General features: G+C 58.1%; 6 protein-coding genes across 6 annotated transcripts; 3 read left to right on the top strand and 3 right to left on the bottom strand.

The window, feature by feature from the left end:
• Window positions 1-282: 282 nt before the first annotated feature.
• On the bottom strand, window positions 283-1236 carry PG986_009948 (uncharacterized protein; the record flags this gene model as incomplete). The annotated part of the gene is made up of 1 exon (XM_066846170.1): window positions 283-1236. The coding sequence occupies one exon, from the start codon at window positions 1234-1236 to the stop codon at window positions 283-285; it is 954 nt and encodes a 317-aa protein (XP_066698568.1).
• Window positions 1237-3447: 2211 nt separating this feature from the next.
• Window positions 3448-6183, top strand: PG986_009947 (uncharacterized protein; the record flags this gene model as incomplete). The annotated part of the gene is made up of 1 exon (XM_066846169.1): window positions 3448-6183. One exon carries the CDS (start codon window positions 3448-3450, stop codon window positions 6181-6183), a length of 2736 nt encoding a protein of 911 aa, XP_066698567.1.
• Window positions 6184-7109: 926 nt separating this feature from the next.
• Window positions 7110-7487, top strand: PG986_009946 (uncharacterized protein; the record flags this gene model as incomplete). The annotated part of the gene is made up of 2 exons (XM_066846168.1): window positions 7110-7156; window positions 7265-7487. The coding sequence occupies 2 exons, from the start codon at window positions 7110-7112 to the stop codon at window positions 7485-7487; spliced, it is 270 nt and encodes an 89-aa protein (XP_066698566.1).
• Window positions 7488-7860: 373 nt separating this feature from the next.
• Window positions 7861-9973, bottom strand: PG986_009945 (uncharacterized protein; the record flags this gene model as incomplete). Its single annotated transcript, XM_066846167.1, has 3 exons — window positions 7861-8809; window positions 8895-9824; window positions 9915-9973. 3 exons carry the CDS (start codon window positions 9971-9973, stop codon window positions 7861-7863), a joined length of 1938 nt encoding a protein of 645 aa, XP_066698565.1.
• A 675-nt stretch (window positions 9974-10648) lies between these two features.
• Window positions 10649-12466, top strand: PG986_009944 (ClpP/crotonase; the record flags this gene model as incomplete). The annotated part of the gene is made up of 1 exon (XM_066846166.1): window positions 10649-12466. One exon carries the CDS (start codon window positions 10649-10651, stop codon window positions 12464-12466), a length of 1818 nt encoding a protein of 605 aa, XP_066698564.1.
• A 104-nt stretch (window positions 12467-12570) lies between these two features.
• On the bottom strand, window positions 12571-13500 carry PG986_009943 (uncharacterized protein; the record flags this gene model as incomplete). Its single annotated transcript, XM_066846165.1, has 1 exon — window positions 12571-13500. The coding sequence occupies one exon, from the start codon at window positions 13498-13500 to the stop codon at window positions 12571-12573; it is 930 nt and encodes a 309-aa protein (XP_066698563.1).
• Window positions 13501-13704: the final 204 nt, after the last annotated feature.

Genomic DNA, 13704 nt, shown 5'->3' with positions numbered 1-13704 from the left:
GGGGTAGAGCATAGCTTGGGTATTAAATACATATCGTACGTACATGCGTATAGCCATCGATTCGTGAATAAAGCACATTGAAAACTCAGCAGCTCATGCAGCGATTACGGTCGCTTTTCAGTTACAATAGCTACAGGGTGACAGACCACCCATTGCTCACCCGCCTCTACCTTGCCTACCGATCACACACCCAAGCGCCGATAACAAACCGCAGTGCGGTGTAGCCCGCTGAGATAAATTGGGACATGCAGGCTCCCCTAGTCCTCCCCGGACTTTTAATGCCTACCAAACACCGGGAATGATGGCGTACTTCCCCTTGATCTTGTCCTCGCCGAACTTCTCGATATACCACTTCTTGCCCGAGACGGCGCGCGGCAGCATGGCGAAGATCTCGTTGACGAGGAAGCAGCGGGCGGGCGTGCAGCCGACCCCGGCCGCGATCCAGAAGCCGAGCCACTCGATCCACTCGGAGAAGTAGTGCGGGTACAGCATGTAGCGGAACAGGCCGTTGTTGGGGACCGAGTAGTGCTTCTCGATGGAGCCGACGGGCCGGCCCTGCTCGCGGGCGAGGCGCTCCTGGCGGCGCTGCTCGGCGCGGCGGATCTCGCGCAGCTCCTCGTCGCAGAAGTAGTTGGCGGTGAGGCCGACGTAGAAGACGACGAGGCCGGTGGCGAACTGCAGGACGGAGGAGCCGCCGTTACTAAACTGGGCGGCCGAGTTCCACTCGGCTTCCGTCGTGGGGCCGTAGGCGGCCAGCCAGCTGCCGAGACAGGTCGCGTTGAAGAACTGGAAGACGAGGGCCATGGACCAGACGACGGCGTGGATGGGCGACATGGACGGCTGCAGGACGGGGAAGAGGACGGCGCGGTAGACGTAGTGCAGGCAGAAGAGGCCCGCGAGGGTTTTGTTCTGCCAGGGCAGGTCCTCGATGCCGTGCTGGGTCGGCAGCGTGTTCATGATGTAGAGCAGCGTCACGAAGCCGGGGACCTCCATGGTCAGCCAGGCGATGCGGCCCGGGATGTTCAGGGGGCTCTGGACCGAGGTCTTGCCCATGCCGTACCAGGAGATCATCCATTGGGTGGAGTAGGCCTTTTGTTTGTTGTTAGCGATGCTGGCAAGGTTGAGAGTGAAACCTTGTTGCGAGCTACTACGTACCACGGGGAACCACTTCCAAATGCTCAGGATGAACTCGTAGTTCTCGCGGCTCGCAGGGAGCCAGTTCTCGATGATTGCCATTCCTGGACGATGCCGAAAGGGCGTGGGTGGAATGCGATAGGAAATATGGAGTCACGTCGGGGGAGTTCATCAGCAAAGAAGAAATGCGTGCGGAATTTGAGGGCCCCGGGACGACTCCCGTGGTGGGAGAGAGATAGATTACGCGGGGTATGGATTTACGTGCAGGCGGCAAATGGCCATTACCCGAAAAGAAAAGGGGGAAAAGCACACAGACACAACTCCTCCCCGCCAGGCAGCTTTATCAAGAAAGTTGGCGAAGATGTAAGACGTCAAATACCAGAAAAAAAATAGCGACAAACCAAGTTTAGCCGTCAATGACGCCCGTGCCCTTCATGTACTTGTATGTATGGCACTGTGACATGCGATTTGGCGTTGCGTTCGACGAAAGGTTCATCAGGTTGTTGGCGGCGACCCAGCGACTAAAACCATGGGCGACCCAGACGGGCTCCGTTTCTGATGCTCCCTTGCTTGCTTTTGCTCAAATCGGGGAAAAAACACATGCAGGTCGAAGGCCCAAGCTTGCCGGCGACGGGCGCTAAGTTTTGGATGGTTGAGACGAACGAACATTGAACATCGCCTAGCTTTTGTGGTGTCTGGGGGCATCGTGTTCGCTATCGCGAGTTCAGTAATCGGTTCGCAAGCATATAAGTAGGTGATAATCAGCGATATTCTAGATTGCACGTACATGTAAGCAGGATATTCAAAACGAGCCTTCCTGCCAATGGACAGCCAGCTCCGTTGCGACGCAGGTCAAGCTGCCATTCCAAGACAGCTGATGGAGTCCTACGTCATGCCCGGAGGCAACCTTGACGCACAGAGTCGTGGCTGAGGGTGCGCAAGCCACACAGCCAGACAGAGGCAACTGGCCGGGGTTCCAGGGCCCCGTGCCGGCCGAGCCGTATGTCTGCACCCTGCTCAGCTTGCTGCTCACTTGCTCACACCACACCAGATAACCTACATGTATCTAGGTATGTTGCTGCCTAGTTGTCGTAGGGAAGAGCCATACATGGTCAAACGCGTACCAGCAATTGATGGCAGCCCAGTTAAGTTTTGTACCTGTGGCAAGAGGATCTTGGAAAGCTCGCAACGCCGCTCACCATGTTCATATTCGGTCACTATCTATCGTGTCTACTTTGAAGTTACTTTAGATAGCGAGCACACAACTGCATTAACAATGAAGATCTTATACTTATAGCATTGTGACAATATTGAAAGCTGGATCAGTGCCAACGAGCGTGATAGTGAGCAGTGATTAGCCGAAGTAGACCGCCATGCAGAAGCAATTGATGGTAGGATCGGAACATTGAAACGATTCGTTTAGTACCACGAGCACCGCCACACGTCGTACCTGGCGCTTGATTGACTGGCAGACTGGGGCCACTCTGGGCCATCACAGCGCGCGCTGTACCTCTTGACCTCCTAAGCCTCCCAACCACTCAGTGCGGGCCTGACTGGACAGTAGACTGGAGACGGGAGCTGCGAGCTTCAGCAGCAGCGCCTACATGTAACTGACTTACATACCTAACCTACTAATTCTCTCGCGCATACCTTCCGGCGGGTAAACCACCTTGACACTTCCCCTCTTCTATGAAATCCGACGGATCCTGAGACTCGCCCGGATTCTTACCTCCGCATTAGTTATACCCATTTTCGAGAAAGCTTGAGCTTCCGGCCTTTTCTGGGAGCCGATGACGCAAGCTTGAACCCGAAGGAACGCACACCCCGCGAATCATCTGCGATCTGCCAACCTACGCCCTCCCTCACATGCCGCAGGGCTGACCGACCTTGGAAGCCTGAGCAACTGCCCCGAGGCGAGGCGACCTGGATTGCGAGAAGACTGACCATGTAAACTGAGCATTTGTACGCCTAAGCTTATTCCCCGTCTATTCGGCCACGCCGTATCGCATCTTTTGACTCTGATTTGAGGGCATCGCCAGCAGGGTTGCACAGATCCAGCGACATCCCACAGCCCACCCCCTCAACCGGGTCTCTCTCACTTCACTCCTGCCCCGTGGTTCCTGGCTCGACCTGCGCACACGAATACGGCCAACAAACAAGCCGAACGTCCTTCCCACCAGGAGTGCGACTGCCTTCTACCAAGATCGCGCATTTGACCTTACTGCAGTGATTGAATACAGCCATTTGGGTCAGATCCCGAGGTTTCCGCTACTCTTGAAAACGACAAGGCCTGGCGGTCTCTGAATCGTCATTATGGCCACACGGAACGGACCCGCAGGAAATGCCCCAAACAACGACAAGCCCACTCCCTCCTTCAATATGCAAGGGGTGAGGCAGGAGCTTTGGTCCGCGACCGATTCCGACACCGACGGAGAGAATGTTTGGGGCGACGCAAGACAACCCCAAGACACGGCTTCTGCTGGTGCCCAGTCGGCTCCTCGTACGATTCCCGACACTTTACGTCCTGGCCATGCAACCCAGAACCCGTTCGGCCACGATGCCGGGAACCCATGGGATGAGGACGATGGACAAGGCAGTGTCCCGTCATCACATACTGGGTCAAAAGGCGGATTGGAACATGTACCTACAGTTTTGCGACCAGGCGGCCGCCAAGAGACAAATCCCTTCAAGAGGAAACCTCTATCTTCTACCAACACCGGCCAGAGCGCAGCCAACTTGATACCCGTCGATGCGCCGCCGGTCCCTCCGACCAACGCGTTCTCCCAGTTGCAACTCAACGACTCCGAACAAAGCACGAATCCTTGGAAACCAACCACCGAAGACTCAAAAGCGTCGCTCGCACCGCCCCTCGTCAATTCAATACCCGACCAAGACACCGGCAACAACGTGTGGGGCTCTGGGCATGGTTCAAGACAGCCGTCTGCGAGTCCCCGAGCGCACTCTCCGGCTATTGTGTCTTTGCCTTCAGAGGGCGAGTCATCCTCGGCCTGGGACGATGATGTAGTCGCAAAGCCCGCGCTTGGGCACATGCCGCTTAAGTCGCCAGAAGAGCAAGAGTTCTCGCAAGATGCCCATGCTTGGGATGACCTTGCTCAGTTGGACAAAGGCAAGGGCCCCGCAGCCCATGCAGGACAAAGCCAACCAAGATCCGGCGACGATTGGAATTTGATAGATCATGACCCACAGCCAGCGAGTCTCTCTAGACAGAGTACTTGGGAGAATTTTGACGATCCAGAGGCAGAGAACAAACCAGCAAAACCAGAAGAGCAAATACAGAAGCCACCAACACCTACGGCCGAGGCCGCCGAGGAACCTCGACCCGCCTTGCCGCCACGCACTTCCCAGGAGGTCCCACCCGCTCAACCCCCAAGGCCTCAGTCCCCCAGTGCTTCCAATAAGAACGAAACATATCAGATTAAAAACATAAACTGGCATGATGTATCCGCTGCCCAGAACCCGAGGAAATCCCCGATCCTCGTTCAAAACGCCAACGGCCCGTGTCCATTGGTCGCTCTCGTGAACGCGTTGACCTTGACAACTCCGGCTGATTTGACTAACACCGTTTTGGTGGAGACACTGAGATCACGAGAGCAGATCAGCTTGAACCTCTTACTGGAGGCGGTGTTCGATGAATTGATGTCTCCCAGGAGGACCAATTCAGATGCCGCGTTGCCTGACGTGAGCGAGCTGTATGCTTTCCTGAAAGGCTTACAAACGGGGATGAATGTCAACCCGCGCTACATCCCTACCCCCGAGCTGATAACATCTCACAAACGGACGTCCCTTACCCATGTCCATCCGTCGGAACGGGGTGATCTCATCCCTGGGACGTTTGAGGATACTCGCGACATGAAATTGTACGCCACATTTTCTATCCCGCTTATACATGGCTGGCTTCCTCCAAAGGATGACCCCGTATACGATGCCTTTGACCGCCAGGCATCGTCATACGATGATGTGCAGAGCCTACTATTCCGCGAAGAAGAACTCGAAGATAAACTCAGCGCACCCTCCAGCGCTGGGCTTACAGAACAAGAACAAGAGATGTACCAGGATATCATGATCATCAAATCATTCCTGGCCACTTCGGCAACTCAACTGACTCCGTGGGGCTTGGAGGTGATAACAAAATCAGTACGGCCCGGTACATTTTCGATTCTGTTCCGCAATGATCACTTTTCTACGCTATACAGGCACCCGCAGACATTACAGCTTCTGGTGCTTGTGACAGACGCTGGGTACCATTCGCACGACGAAGTTGTCTGGGAATCACTTGTCGACGTCAACGGCGAGCGGGCAGAGTTCTTTTCGGGGGACTTTCGGCTCGTGGGCGGCCCGCAGCACCAACAGTCACACCAGGAGTCGCCGGCTGGGGCTTCCACTAGCGGCGGCAGAGGTCGCCGTAGTACAAGCGACGCGGACAACGCGCCGGTTTCTCCAACTCTTGAGCAAGAAGATCGGGATCTGGCGTTAGCGCTGCAGTTGCAAGAGGAAGAAGATGAACGGCATCGGAATGAGCAAGTGGCCCGGCAGCGTGAGAGACAGCTATCCGAGCAGTTTATTGAGCAGCAAGGCCGCGGCTCGACGGCTCGTACAGGGCCTCGGGGCAGAGGCGGGAATAGCGTCTCTTCCTCCCGTGGTGGATCTACTAGCCAACTGAACATTCCGGTTCGGGCGAGCAGTAACAGCCTGAACAGTCCAGCTCGGGGTGGCAGACCGGCGCAGCAGCAACCAGTCAGGCCGCTCGTCCCGCCGGCCAACAACCGAACTCATCGTCCTACAGATGGAGAGGACGATGATGCGCCGCCGAGCTACGAACAAGCCTCCAAGTCTACCCCATATGTGCCGCCGGCAGGCCACCCAAGCCACCCGGAGAGCAGCCCGGGCAGTTCGACGAGGGGGCGTAGGCCCAATCTGGCAGGCCCATCCAGAGGTAGCCTCGCTGGTAACAATATGGGCCGCGCCAGACCGCCGCCGGTAGCTGCGCAAAGCGCTGATGATCGACACAGGGACTGCGTTGTCATGTGATGAGGCACTACTGCGCGGACCGGCATCTTTAATCAACTTTTGGTTGTATTCTTTTCTATCGGGAAATTGGGCATTTGGACTGGGAGGCCTGGCATACGGGCGCAGGAAATGGCTTTGGGTTAACGAGACAGCGATTATTGCGCATGATGACGACCATTCACCGGTGTTTCCACCGATCATTGTCACGAATACCTCGTGTATGTGTCCATTCTGAACGGACGCATATGGATCGCCACATTTCAAAGTTGGGCCACCATAGCTCCTCTCGCCTTCTAGGAATTTTCAGCGTCTTCGCGTGGAGTTTTGGTCAGTCACCCTTTTGCTTTTCACCAAGGGATGGGAAGGAACAAACTATCAGGACACGGGAAAGGGCAAGTACTTGGTATAGCGACACTGCCGGGGGTTTGTAGATGGATCGCATCGCATCGCATTGCGGACCCGACGAATATCTATACGGGCATTATTATTCTTGTTAGGCGCAGTAATATCGTTGGGGGTAATAGAAATGGACTTGGATTGTGTGTTAATTAATGGCCGCGACAGAGTGCGCGGGTTTCTAACTGGTGAGTTCTTGTGCATGGTATTGTGATAGTAACAGCGAGGGATGGTGCTTCTCTTATGGACAAACAGCAAGGGCGCTGATCTCTCCCTGATTCAATATCTTGCTTTTGTTCTCATTCCTGAATAATTGTGGCTGATCGGATTTTGCAAATGATTACTAGAATTCCTCTTCCGAGACACTCCAATCAATTCTGCCCTCCCTGGCAACCGCCCACATACCAGTCAGGACCTCTTTCGACGGACCAGAGTATAAGGACAGGGGAGATTCCCTTTCGGTATTCCAGACCCTCGCCGAAGAGTGTCTCTTTCACCTAAGTCTGTTACCATCTTAATCGGAGAAACGCTATATTGCAAAATCCACTACAATGCAGATCTCCTTCCTCGTCACCGGCCTTCTGGCCCAGGTGATCGTGTAAGTGTCCTTTTCACCAGTTCAACAAAACGGGCTACTCGAGGCTTCCCCCATACTTTGGGTCCGTGGTCACTGACTTGACGTCCTCCTCGCTGGCGATGAATGCAGTGCCAAAGCCCTCGTCACCCCCGCCCCCTCGCTCGAGAACCGGGAAGCGTTCGAGAAGGCCAAGCGCCTAGTCATCGATACGGACCCGCGCCTCCCGTACAACCAGGTGGTGGTGCCGACCTACTGCATCGAGAACAAGCTCTGCTACATCGGGTGCTTTGCGCAGATTGTGCCGAAAGGGAAGTGTTTGGGGTGCCAGGGGTGCGATCCTCTTCCTATTTAGGTGCCTAAACAAGGCGGTCAGGGAGGGGTCGGAGGAACGAAGGGGAGTTGGCAATCAACACGTCTCTTATCGAGCTTGGGGATAGGGTTATGATGTCTATGCGATAGGGGGCATTGGATCACATTGTAGACTGGAGGGGTTGAATAGTTGGATACCAGACAGCGGCGAGAGTGGACTTGAAATGCAAACCCAGTTACTCGTTGACGATGACCGTGTGCAGATGGAATAATTGTCCCAACTCCCAACTGGAATGCATTTATCCGATGTGGAATAGACATGGACTTTTGTTGGTTAATCCATTCGCCAACCCTTTTGTAACCGTACGTTTAGGCCAATGTACCCAATCCGAGCAACGGTGGTTGCGATAACGCGTTTACAACTTTGCTCTCGCCTCATTCCCATCAGCAACAATTGCGCCATCACTGGCTTCTTCCAACTCAGCAATCAGCGTCCCTTCCGCAATATCCTCCCCATCCTCCGCCTCCGTAACCCACCGCACGCGACCCGCGCGCGCCGCCCGCACCTCGAGCTCCATCTTCATCTGCTGCACGACGCAGACGACGTGACCGGGCCGGACCACATCCCCCGCATCCACCAGGACCTCGACCAGCTTGCCCGGGAACGGCGCGACGACGTGGGACGGGTCGGCGGCTTTGCCGCGGCGGTGTTTTCCCTCGGCCAGGACGGAACCGGCCGAGGCCGCGCTGCTGGCGGCTTCGAGCAGGAACGTTTGCGGCGTGGTGGCGCTGGGGTGAGATAGTTTGACTTCGGCGCGCAGGAGGGAGGGGAACTCGTTGTGGAGGACGCGGGTGAGCTTTAGGTGGTGGACTTGCGGTTCGGCCGGGGCTTGCTTGGAGATGGTGCCGTTTTGGGGGGCCAGTTTCAGGGCCCACGCGTCGCCCTTGCGGAGGAGGACGCTGGAGCTGGATCCCCCTGATGGCGCCGCCGCGGACAGGGAGGCGTCATCTCGACTGCCGTAATCGGCCGAGGCTAGATCCTCTGAGATCCTCTTCCCCGTTTCCAGGAGCCGCGGCAGTTCTCGCTCCAGCCACGACGTGTCGCAAGCCCCGTTTGGGAAGTCTGGACTTGCGACGATGGCACGCAGGGCATCCAGATTGGTCTTGACCCCGTCGATGCGGGTATCCTCTAGAGCTCGCCGGCACTTCGCCACCACGTCGTTCCAGGAGACACCGGTGACGATGATCTTGGCGAGCAAGCTGTCGAAATCTGTGGAAACGACCATGGGAGCACCCGGGACAAGATGAGTGTCAACCCGAATCCCGTTACCGCTTGGTAACGCGAAATTCGGAATCCGTCCAATACTGATCGACCAGTCATTATGGACATTCTCGGCCGTTAAACGCAACTGTACAGACGATAGCTGCGGGGGGCTCGGCTGTATCCGACGATGTGAGAACTGCGAGAGCAGGAAGCGCGTCCAGAGCAACACCCTGCGCTATGTCCAGCTGGGTTTTGACCAGATCCGCGTGGGTGATGCACTCAGTGACCGTATGCTCGACCTGGATGCGCGGATTGACCTCGAGGAAGAAGAATTCCTGGCTATCTGGATTGGCCAGGAACTCGAACGTGCCCAGCGAGAGGTACGAGACAGCCTCCGCCATGCGTACCGCCGCGTCGATGATGCGACCCATGAAATTCCGGTCGCTTATGGTGCTCGGCGCCAGCTCAACGACCTTCTGGTACCGCCGCTGGATGCTACACTCGCGCTCCCACAGGTGCCGCACCCTCCCCGTCCCGTCCCCGATGATCTGCACTTCGATGTGCCGGAAGCCGTCGACGGCGGCCCGCTCAACAAATATCTGCCGCGAGGGGCTCTCAGCAATGGCGCGTGCAGTGGCGCCCTCGAGGTCCGCTTCGGTTCTGACCAGGCGGATGCCCTTGCCGCCGCCCCCGTCGACGGCTTTCAGCATGATGGGGAACCCGACCTGTCGCGCGAACGCCAGAACATCCGCGATGCTGCCCGTGGGCTGCGCGCTCGCCGCCAGCGTCGGCACGCCGCACCGCTGTGCCAGAGCCTTGGCCGCGAGCTTGTCGCCTGTTTCCTCGAGGATGCGCCAGCCGGGCCCGATGACGACGGCGCCGGCTTCGTGCCACATGCGGCGGCTGAACTCGGCGGATTCCGAGAGGAAGCCGTAGCCCGGGTGCACGGCGTCGATGCCGCGCTTCCGGACCAGCTCCACGAGGAAGGCGATGTCCAGGTACGAACTAGGGGATGGGGCTTCGAGCATGTGCCGGGCGTCCAGGGACCGGGCGTGGGTCCAGTCGTTGGGAGTTACGAAGGCGAAGGGCTCGATTTGGGGGAGAGCTCGCGGGCGGCTTGGATTATGCGAGTGGCAATCTCACCTCTACAGAAGCTCTTAGCAGGTGCCCAGGTATGGATAGCCTTATGGCGAGGTGGAGAGATACCTGTTTGCGACGAGAAGTCGTTTTATCCTCCGTCGAGGTGGATAGCCTGGCGAACTCATGTTGGTGGCTGTGTTGGCAGCACTGAGGAGTATCCCTGAGCAACTGCTTGCGACCCAACCGACATTCACCTTTCGCACACCTCTTTCACACCGGTGCTGGGCCCAGTGCTGTACGACGAGACTAATCCCAGAGTGCGTACCTACCACTTTTTATATGCGGAACTTAGCAGAAAGCACCTTCTGAAAAGAGCTGATGAGTAGTGCGACTTGGGTCAAGTCTTCTTTGTTCAGTCTATGGCCAACGGCCCTGCAGAAGTATCCCTAGGGGAGAATGTACAGGCAAAAGCAATGCAGCGCCAATTGGCCAACCCGCAGCCGGTGCCTGTCCCGCGTCCTAGCGGCTACATAGGCCTGGGGGTTAGGGGGTTAGCGGGTTAGCGGAGAGCATCCAGAGCGGTGCCGCTTGTAAGTGCGGGGGATCTGCCGCTTGGAGGACTTGCCGAGGTCGCCACCAGGGCCGCTAAGGTCCTCTCATAAGACAATTGATGATCTTCCAATGCCAGGAGGTTAGGGGTCTCGGTTGGAAGTAGTAGGCGAAAGGAAGCAATTCGGACTTCCGGACCTTATGACAACCTCTGCATACAAAGCTGCACTATATCTCTGCAATCGGCATCGTCCAGCCCGCATCCGGACCATCAAGCTATCTCGAATTCGGCAGTACATGCATGGCATAAGATGGGGGCTGATGAAAGCACCAAACAACAGGCAAGCGACCGGCTGAAACAGGTCGCCGGCCATCTGGGAGGCAAAGTACCACCAGAAAGCGAACTACCGCCACAGGCACCACAACGGAAAGGGCGGAGGAGGAGGGCCTCCGTATCAGGTCCTCCGGCAGATTATTCAGACCGCCTTGGGCAACTAGAGAGTCTGCGCAAACTTGCCCGCACTCCCGACCCAGAGCGCCGTGGCTATCGACGCCAAAAGGAGGCTGGAAAGCTATGGGTCTGGGAGCGGGTGGACGCGCTGCTGGACAAGGGCAGCCTCCAAGAGGTCGGCAGCGTGACGGGCGAAGTGAGATGGGGTAGGACGAAGCTGGAGAGCAGCTCCGCCGCAGACCCAGATGAGCAGCAGCAGCAGCCCCGCGAGGAGGAGACCATCGAAGGCTTCACGCCCAGCAACAGCGTCCAGGGATTCGGGAAGCTGAACGAGCGCAAGATCCTCTTCACGGCGGACGACTACAGTCTCCGTGCCGGCCATGCGGATGGAGCACTGTGGGAGAAGACCGACTACATCGAGAAGCTCGCGCTCTCTTTACGCATCCCGATCGTGAAGCTGGTGGACGGCTCGTCTGGGGGAGGCTCTGTCACGAGTATTCGGAAGAATGGGTTCTCATATGTGCCCCCGCTACCGGCGTTCAGCCATGTCGTCAAGCAGCTGAACTTGGGCATCCCGAATCTGGGCGCTGCACTGGGGCCATCGATAGGACTGGGAGCTGCGCGTGTCACCGTCTGCCATTTCAGTGTCATGGCGGCCAATGTCGGCAGCCTCTTCAACGCCGGCCCCAAGGTTGTCGAGGGCGCGACCTTCGAGGAAGGGTTGACGCTGAGCGAGCTCGGAGGCCCGGACATGCATTGCCGCAATGGGACGATTGATAATCTTGCGACCGACGAGCATCATGCCTTCCAGCAAATCCGGACACTCCTTAGCTACCTCCCGAACTCGGGGTTCTCCGTACCGCCCGTTGTCCAGAGCGATGATCCCCCGGACCGTCGCGAGGCAGCATTGAAGACCATTATCCCGCGACGCAAAGAACGCATGTACGACCCCCGCCGGATCATCGAGTTGGTGGTAGACAAAGGCTCCTTCTTCGAGATCGGGTCCCTCTGGGGCACGACCGCCATCGTCGGCCTCGCCCGGCTGGCGGGCCACCCGGTGGGCATCATCTCGAACAACTGCGAGAGCGCGACGGGCGGCGCGCTGGACGCGGCGGGGTCGCAGAAGCTGACGCGGCACCTCAAGCTGTGCGACGTCACGAACCTGCCGGTGCTGCAGTTCGTCGACGTCCCCGGGTACGCGGTCGGCACGGCGGCGGAGCGCACGGCGACGATGCGGCACGGGGTCAACCTGGCGATGGCGTACTACTCGACGACGACGCCCGTCTTTAGTGTGATCACGCGGCGGGTGTACGGGGTCGCGGGCGGGGTGATGCTGGACTGCCGCGAGCCGCGGACGCGGGTGGCGTGGCCGAGCGGGGACTGGGGGTCCCTTCCTCTGACAGGCGGGATCGAGGTCGGGCACGCGCACGAGCTGAGGGAGGCGGAGAGGGAGGGTGGGACGGAAGGGAAGGCGGAGCTGTATAGGAAGCTGGAGGCGGAGTACGAGGGCCTCATGAGTCCGGTCAGGACGGCGAATGCGTTTGGGGTCGAGGAGATTGTGGATCCGGCGGGGACGAGGGGGTGGTTTGTGGGTGGGTTGGGCATGTTTACGGGGGAGGTGATGGAGGAGCGGGTTGCGCGGCGGAGGGCTGGGACGCTGACGCCGTCGTTTGCGTGAGCCGATCGGGTATATGTTTTACTACTATAGATGTGGCCACTACTTAGGTCTTGCTGACAATGCGTCCCCCGCTCCGCGAGCTTCCAGAGAAATCCGAGGTCGAATTAGTTCCCCAACATCCTTCTCACAGTCTCGCTCAATGTGTCCTTTCCCCGCCGGATCCGGGTGCCCTCATTCATGCCTTTCTCCGTGACACCACCTGGCAAGAAACTCCGCGTCATCTCTACGAACAGACTGGCCATCGGTTCCTTGAATGCCTGGGCGAAGAATCCGACCAACTGATCATCCTGGACCAACTCCACCCCAACCTGCTTCCCCATCGCGTCCTCAAATGCTTCCTGCACATCCCTCGTCGAGTAACTCTCCGGCCCGTGGAGGTCGAAGATGAACGGGTTCTCATCGCCCGGCACCGCTACCGACCCGGCCGCCAGAAGCTGCGCGGCGCAGATCCGGCCAATGTCGCGTACGGAGACCATGGGGATCTTGTAGTCGGCAGGGCAGATCACGGAGTAGAAGAACGGCGGATCGGCTTTCAGGGTGGTGGCGAGCGCGGTAGCCCAGTTCTCCATGAAATAGGCGCAGCGCATGAAGACGACCTTGGGGGCGGCGTTGCGGAGGGACTGCTCGGCTTCGTGGTTGGTTCTGATCTCGCCCGTGCCGCGTTGGAACTGCGCCCCGACGCTTGAGACATAGACCAAACGTTTCACGGACGACGACTTTCCCTCTCGGGCTGAAACGGCATGCTTGACGTTGCCGGCCAGTTCGCGCGCCTTCACGATGGGGTCCGTTTCGGCGTGCAGGGGCGGGGTGATGGTGGCCACCGCGTCGGCGCCCGCGCAAACGCCGTCGAGCCTTTGGGCGTCGGCCATGTCGCCCTGGACGGCATTGAACCGCGGGTGTTCCCGGAACTCAGCCGAGGCTCTGCGCGGGTCGCGGTACACGCCTGTCACGGTCGGCTCGCGGGGGTCGGCCAGGAGGGCGCGGATGGTGGATTGGGCGGTTTTGGGGGAGGCGGGGAGGACTACGATGTGCATTTGTGCGACGAAAGCGTGTTGTATTATCTATCATACGAAAAGATTCTAGATACGAATATGTTCGCAATGCTTCATTGTCGACGCCGGATATTCCATCGTGGCTTTTGTCAGTGAGAAGGGCCGGCCGCTGACATCATGCGTGGCGGGATCTGGATGTTAGTCTCTCGGCGCACCCTCGAAAGACTGATGTCCAACTACTACTAC

Source organism: Apiospora aurea (assembly GCF_038362705.1).
Source record: "Apiospora aurea strain CBS 24483 chromosome Unknown utg000006l_segment0_segment0, whole genome shotgun sequence".
Classification (NCBI taxonomy): Eukaryota; Fungi; Ascomycota; class Sordariomycetes; order Amphisphaeriales; family Apiosporaceae; genus Apiospora; species Apiospora aurea.
Note: the sequence above shows the minus strand (reverse complement) of the source record. Positions and strands in the feature narration are given on the sequence as shown.